Source organism: Pygoscelis adeliae, unplaced genomic scaffold (genome assembly GCF_000699105.1).
Source record: "Pygoscelis adeliae isolate BGI_AS28 unplaced genomic scaffold, ASM69910v1 Scaffold122, whole genome shotgun sequence".
Classification (NCBI taxonomy): domain Eukaryota; kingdom Metazoa; phylum Chordata; class Aves; order Sphenisciformes; family Spheniscidae; genus Pygoscelis; species Pygoscelis adeliae.
The window spans coordinates 3,056,973-3,064,370 of record NW_008824358.1 but is presented as its reverse complement, the minus strand read 5'-3'; the positions used below and the strand labels follow the sequence as shown (position 1 = coordinate 3,064,370).

General features: G+C 41.6%; 1 protein-coding gene across 1 annotated transcript in view; it reads right to left on the bottom strand.

Annotated features, from left to right (window-relative positions):
* Positions 1 to 216: 216 nt before the first annotated feature.
* Positions 217 to 7,398, bottom strand: part of CCT4 (chaperonin containing TCP1, subunit 4 (delta)) — an 8,445-nt gene continuing 1,263 nt past the window's right edge. Inside the window, exons 2-15 of the mRNA XM_009319629.1 lie at positions 7,166 to 7,187; positions 7,057 to 7,109; positions 6,717 to 6,806; positions 5,849 to 5,957; positions 4,565 to 4,707; positions 3,734 to 3,855; positions 3,517 to 3,649; positions 2,985 to 3,124; positions 2,589 to 2,685; positions 2,166 to 2,276; positions 1,757 to 1,887; positions 1,403 to 1,637; positions 680 to 793; positions 217 to 365 (exon numbers count right to left, since the gene is read on the bottom strand). Coding sequence (XP_009317904.1) covers positions 351 to 365; positions 680 to 793; positions 1,403 to 1,637; positions 1,757 to 1,887; positions 2,166 to 2,276; positions 2,589 to 2,685; positions 2,985 to 3,124; positions 3,517 to 3,649; positions 3,734 to 3,855; positions 4,565 to 4,707; positions 5,849 to 5,957; positions 6,717 to 6,806; positions 7,057 to 7,109; positions 7,166 to 7,187 — 1,515 coding nt within the window. The 3' untranslated portion in view covers positions 217 to 350. The remainder of the gene's footprint in view (positions 366 to 679; positions 794 to 1,402; positions 1,638 to 1,756; positions 1,888 to 2,165; positions 2,277 to 2,588; positions 2,686 to 2,984; positions 3,125 to 3,516; positions 3,650 to 3,733; positions 3,856 to 4,564; positions 4,708 to 5,848; positions 5,958 to 6,716; positions 6,807 to 7,056; positions 7,110 to 7,165; positions 7,188 to 7,398) is intronic.

Here is a 7,398-nt window from a genome sequence, read left to right as displayed (position 1 = left end):
ACCACTCCATTATGGAAAACTTTTAGAGAAGCAGCTCTAAGCTAGCGTGTTACTAGAGTGCAAATTCAAGGGTGGGTTTAGAATGTATTACAAGAGCTAATTACTTGCTGTCGCACCTTTCAGAACTAAGTGGAGCACGTAGCCCAGACAAGCAAATGTAACAAAAAGAAGTTTGCTTTATCATTTTGCTAGAAATAAGGTAAAGACTCCGATAGCCTACTGGGTGTTTATTGATAAACAGCATTTCCTTTTTGAAAACCAAAGTTGTTTTTTTTTTTAAATTAAGGAAGCCATATTCCAGACTACAGAGAAGGAGCTCTAGGACACGGTCCCCACTTTCTTTGCTCAGCTTAGCGAGTGTTCACCTGCAAAGAAGAGTTCACACAATCAGGCCTAAGAAGTCCCCAGGATACCCAACAATTACTTCTCCTCTGCTTAAAGGGTGTGGTTTTCTAGTCACTGTCTTAACCCCTTACTTTAAGGTACAGCATTTATAACGCATTTCACTTTGTTCCCCTTGCGGTTATTAGAAGGCCAAATGGTTTAAGTAGCACGTAAACTGACAACACTGCACAGTAGCTGTATTTTGAAGCACAGCAAATTAGATGACAGTAACTATCCTGCCGCTTGTGGAAAAAAAAAAAAAGATTAACCACAACACGATGCAAACACTACTCACCACATCATCAATCTTAAGAATGCTGCGCACAGTCTCTGTTGCAAGAGTCAGTGCGCTCAAAGACACCAGCAGCGGCTGGACAACTAACTCCTCCAAGATGTTGGAAATGCCACCCTGTGAGAACAAGTAGCTTTTACTTTGTGCAAGTCAGACTACAGTTAGATTTAGCAAGTTTTCTTTTAGTGGAACCTCGAGGAGGACAGTCAACTCTAAATTAGACGATCAGAAGGCTTGCGCTCTTCCATCCTCAGCTGGACTATTATGGTACACATCTTCCCCCCTCAAGCGCTTGACATAATCCAGTCAAAATTAGCCAAGAGAAAAGACAAATGTAGCTACATCAGCTTGAACACGGTGACAATTTAAAAGAAGTTAGCCCGCTGTGCTACTTGTAACATACGAGCACCTTCCACTGCAGATAATACTGATGGGTCATTCTAAATGGATCGATTTTTGTAGCTGAAACAATGTTTTTGAAGAGACACAGGAAGTTTCTTGTCCTGTGGGTATGACATTTAAGTATCCGCTATTAACCCATACTCAGGATAAGCGTTAAAGCCTCAGAGAACATGCTATGATCTGCCTCAACGCTAATTTCAGGGTGAATACCATTACGAGAGACAAACTTGCCCTCTCCTTAGTTTAGCCCTCATGCTAAGCATTCTCTTTTTAACGCCCAAGTATTTTCTTAAGCTGTGCTATGCATATACAATTCCTTATTACCTTTCTGACGTTAATGCCAGCTGTTTTCTCTCCTTGAGCATGTCTGTTTCTCAGCTCTGTTACCGTTGAAATAGGATTGAGACCTGCATTTTCAGCCAGCGTAGATGGTATGACTTCCAGCGCATCTCCATACGCACGGACGCAGTACGAGTCCATACCCCTCAAAGTGCGAGCATACTCGTTCAAGCGCAGTGCCAACTCTATCTCCGGTGCCCCACCTCCTGCAATTAACGCTCTGAGGACAGAAATTAAAAAAAAAAAAAAAGGTCAAACCTCATTTTACATAAGTGCGTAAATGATTCGCTTTCTGCATTATTAATATAATAAATTATCCTAACCAAACCGAGACGTTACCTTTTCTTAACTAAGCATCTTATGACACACAGGGCATCGTGAATTGAACGCTCAGCTTCTTCTAGAACAAGTTTGTTGGATCCACGTACCACGATGGTTACAGTTTTTCCAGGGTTTGTGCAGCCCGTAATCTAAAACATAAAACCAAATACTAAGACTGAAAAAAAAAAAAAAAAAAAAGGTTCTGGACAAAAAGAGACTTCAGTTGGTATTTGCAAGTTCTGTAACAGTACTGACGTCCGGCTAAGCAAAACCACTACCCTTCCCAAGTCGGTGGCTACTCAGAGATTAGAGGAGGTACTTAAATGTAGTAACTTCAGTAGTAAAAAGCCATTGAAGTTAGCGGCTGTTATTAAAATAATTGGCAGAAGTTAAGTAGGTATTAACATTTTGTCACTCCCTCACTCACCTTTATTAGTTTCCCAGAACCATTCAAGTTGACCTCCTCTGCCAGCTCAGCAGACCCCAGCATATCAGGAGTAAACTGGTCAATATGAGCAACAGGCTTAGTTCCAATTGTCTGAAAAAATAATGGGAAAAAAAAAATTCCAGAACCCGAACTGCAGTCAGCAAGTATACTGCATAACGTTCTGCTGCACCTTGCAGTAAAATGCAGTTAAGACTATGGTTTTTACATCTGTCCCGAATCTTTCTAGAAATGTGACTGCTCAACGGGAGTGTTTTTTAGGGAAATGTCTGCTCTTACATTACAGTCAGAACATGAAACTCGTGGAAGCGTCATAATAAACCGGCACTAGCTGGGTACTTAGTTTTTGGGGTAGACTGTAAACACCGATCCTACTTTAACAGCCATTTACGCAACTCACTTTACCTTACATATAAACTCAATGTCATCTCTTTCAATGTCTTTAACCACCATGATCTTCATTTTGTTCAGAAAGTGGAGGGCTAGGTCACTAAGAGCATCCCTAAAAACAAGAGGGAAGTAGTCAGTCCACAGCGCTATTTAGGAAGCGGGTCATACTAGCCAGCTGCATGCTTCTTACCAGCAGCGCCAAAGTTCTTCGGACTGCGAAGTAGGGATGTCATTGAACTCAAAACGTAGGTGACACTAGTGCTTTTAAAGGTACGGTCACTGTTAACAGCCAGTCTGACACTCTGCCAAGTGTGGCTGTTAGCATTTGGCTTCAATTTTCCAGGTATTCCAAACAATTCCAATTGTTCCCCCAAACACACATGGTAAGCCAGTAAATCGGTATTAACATACCGCAGAATAGACTTCTGGATCAGCAACACGTTGCATCCAGCCTTCTTAATTTGCTTAACTAAATTTAGAATATAGGCTCTCTCTTCGCGCAGTACTCTGTCCATCTGAGCATAATCGGAAACAACTATCTGGTTGTCCATCTATTTTGGAAAAAAAAAAAAGGAAAAAAAAAGAAAAAAGAAAAGCAAGTATTACTAACAACCGCCAACTTGAAAAGCAAGTGTCAAGATGTTCCATATTCTTTAATTTAGGAACCTGTGATTCAAAGCAAATAAGCATGACAGTAAAATACGTCTTATTAGAGATTGTTTAAATGATGAGAAATACTGGACTTTTGAACTATTTTCTTATCCCAGCTGTAAGTTCTTTAAGAGTTATGAGTATCTCTGCATTACCCAGCAGTTTCACTATAGCTGTGGAATAGAGCTGACATCCCAACGCCTTAAAAAAAAAAAAAGCTGTGTTATCGTTACCTTTGCATCTCCCAAGTACTACGCAAAAGGTTTCGCTCTAGTCATACAGTTTAACTTACATCTGTCTTTGGAGCAGACAAGCAGAACTGAATGAGGCCAATTTTGGCTTTTTCCACTCTGGTTACACCGGTATTTGCCACCTTCTGAGTGAGGACTAGTCCTTCAACCAGTTCACAATCATCAATTGTGCCTCTGAAAACAAAAACAATCCGTGACTCACTTTGGGAAGCTGACTTCACAGAGACAAAATTCATCTAGTTACAAATCGTTTCTCACCCCAACTTCTTAACAATTTTAATATCTCTGAGGTCCACGCTACTAGCTGTAGTTGGGTCAATCACCTTCATCACTGCGTCCACACTCATGGGAGAAAGTAAACTAGAATACTGACACACAACCTAAGGGATTTAATAGGAAAGAAAAAAAAAAATGGTGAGAGATTTAACTCTGACAACCCGTAATTTCAAAATAATATTGTCATTGTATTTCAGTGTTTTGACTTCTGAATTTTGAAACAAAGCTCATTTTCCCTCCCTGCCCATCACCCGGATGTCTTACCATGGTATCTTCTTAACGGCTACTCCATTTAAAGGAAAGAGCAGCTACGTTGGGGGGAGAACCGATGCTTAGGGACTTAGAAAGAGAAATTCAAGTTTCTTCCCTTAGACTCTTAAAATAAGACTTGTGAGAGCTTCCCAGATTATTCTGCTGGAAGGGAAACTAGCACGCTTCTCCAGATTTCGATGCTGTTTTAAGAGTTTCTGCCACACAACAAGAACTGCCTACGCAAAAAGTTGGCAAAAGCTCTCAGTATCCCACCTGATTTTTTTTGGTGCTGTTTTCAGTTGAAGCTTGTTTATTTTACACTTGCAGTTAACATGTAAGATCGCTAAACATTTCAGACTGAAATTCAGTTTGAGCGCTTCGATTCAATCTCAATCAACCACGGCCTTCTGAAAAGTCAGTCTAAGAGAGGGCAGCCCATGTCTGAAAACCAACTAGATTTATGATCTGCAGGCCATTCTTAATAAGCGCACAGCAGCACGGACTGGGAAGAGCTGAAGGCTCAGCTAGTCTGGAGGTACTAAGTTCACCTGTCAGCCGTACCTTTGAATTCAGCGAAGTAGTTGCACTGTTTAGCAAGGTTTCTCGGTCACTCAGTTCAACTGGCTGCGCCATGTTGGTCAATACTTCAATACCTTTATCCAAAGCTTTTTGGAATGACTCCGAAATGATGGTGGGGTGAATTCCTGGGGGTAGTATGAAATGGTTGTTAGACAGTCATGCTTTCAAACTAGTGGGTTTTTGTTGTTTTTTTCCTCAGCCTCTCTTTCCATTTCAAGATTAGAGAGACTCGTGTCAGAATGAACTGAAGACATTTTAGCAAAATGTGTTCTTCAAGAGTAGGTGACTTCCCTTATTACTTTCCACTGTTAAAGCTGAGGAAAAAAGCTACCATGTTCCTAATGATTTGTCCGCACAGACAAGCACAGCACACTTCCCTGCAACGTCAGACATCCCAGAAACATACTTTCTTCAAGTTTTGTTTATCCTTGGCATTCTTAAAGCTGCCGCTGTTCAGGTAGTACCTGCCAGGAGCCCGACAGCGATTTTATTTCAGATTTTCAAAGGCTGTTTTCCCACAGTGGTGTATGAAGTTCCCCGATTTCTCTGGCGTGTGTGACATACCCTTGATCTCTTCAAAGCGGGCGTCCTCGAACTACCTCTTATGGTAGAGGACGCCACGCTGCTGGCCCTGACCACGGTAGCAGCTTCCAGTAGCGCCGCTGAGTCAGACTGTTCCTGGCTGTGAGCAACACTTAAACAGAATGCACGGGTACCACCAGTACCGGGAAAGGAAGTGGAGAGCAAACGCTTGGCAGGGGTCACAAAGAGGACGACAAACAAAACGGTGTGTATCAAGGTGAGCCAAGTGCAAGCAAACCGCTGTAAAGTCCAAATCGGAGACAAAAAAGAACTCTGAAGAAGTTTCTCAAGGACCCTATTTAGTAAGTGACAGGAGGTGGTAAACTTGCTGAGTATAAAAAACCTGCGGAATCACTGGTTCCAAATTTCATTTATACCTTCTCATGCTATCTCTCTGACCACGAGAGAAGTACAAGTATGTTCAAGGTGAGTTTTTACAAGGCAACATTCATTGCATCATCTAGGCACTACTTCCTGTATCAACGGTAACGCGTTCAACTCAAAGTAAAAAGCTGAACACATTTTTAACCAAAAGTGGGACACAAGTGAGACCTGAATGCGGAGACTCGAGTCACCTTTCACGTTTAAACCGGGAACAGCTACTTTAAGCTTCGTTATACACGTGCAAGTGGAGAGACGTAACTACCTCCAGCCGTGTTTTTAATATTAAAGATATATATTTACCTTTTTGAAGAAGTCTGGAACAGGCATCCAAAAGAGCTCCAGCGATGACGACCACAGATGTAGTGCCATCACCAGCTTCAATATCTTGTGCTTTTGACAGCTCTACCAACTGAATGACAAATTATGGCAAAAGTTTATATATAACGCTACTTAATTGCAAACGCCGACAATTACCGGAAAAAGGAGATACTCAAGAACGCAGCACTACCGAAATCAATCTTGGTAGCAGGACTAATCATGCCTTTTCTACTTTGCAGTTGGTACCTCTTGCACCTTGCTTTCCATACCTGTACACCTATTTGGCAAAGTACAGTTACCGTGAAAGAAATCACAGAAGTCAGGAAGCTTTTCTCCCAAGCTTAAAACCGACCACACCTATCGAAGAGGCCTACCTTTTCCTTTCCTGTAGGAGGGTCACGGGAACCTCATTTCCATCTCCAACCACAATCAAATCTAAGAGCTCTACATTTAACTTCTCGAAAGACCAGGCTACTGTATCCTCAGACCACCTGACCACAATGTAATTCACTCTCTTCTTTCATTCTCTTCTCTCCTAGCGGTTTGGGACGTCACCGCCTTTTCCTTCTTAGGTAGGAGACGAAGGTCTGGGCTAGATTCCTTTATGTCTTAAAACATGCCCAGAGGGATTATGCGTAAGGAACACCAGATAAGAAATAAGGACTCGGAACGCTTCAGCACTTCTTACAATCAAAATATATAGTCCTGGAGCACACAGCGCAGAATTTCTTGCTCTATCGCTAGTGGGTAATGCTCCTCAAATCCACCAGAAATGTTACTACGTTTTTTTTGTCCCAGAAATTAAGCTCTAACACCTACCATTGTCCGAGCAACGGATAAAAAGACTCACCATTTTGGCTGCCGGGTGCAGAACTTGCATTTGTTTGAGAATAGTAGCACCATCATTAGTGATTGTCACATCTCCTTTAGCATCCTGAATCTGAGAAGGAAGAGTGAAACATAGTTCTGGTCGGTAACTACAAATCTTTAATTTAATTTGATACTCCATGTAAAATATTTTTCCAGACACAACATTATTTCTCAAACAGAGATGTGCATTTATTTTCCCTTTGATAAATGAAACTTGGAAAATACATTCAAGGCAAAACACGGCATCCTATATAAAACACGTTGACTTTACAGGATCACCAGTAAGCTTAATGTTTTAAAGATTTAAGTACAAGGTTTACCATTTTATCCATTCCCTTTGGTCCAAGGCTTGTTCTAATCGCATCGGCAACAGCTAGGAAGAGAAAAAAATACGTTTGCAAGTTGATCTAAAGAACTACAAGCGCTCACTCCACCATCCGAAGCGTTTCTTCTGAAAAGCAAGCGTCTCCCAGTATTAAGCAGTTCCCAGTAATTTTGCCAGCACTGGATCATCCTTAGCAGTACCACAACACAAACCGTTGCGATACCGGGACTGATTTCCGCAGCTCTTTCTTTAAGCAATTAACATCCCATCACTCCATTACAGCCGTTTTGAAACCGAGCAGTTAACAGCGAAATATTACACGGCAAGTAATCCGACC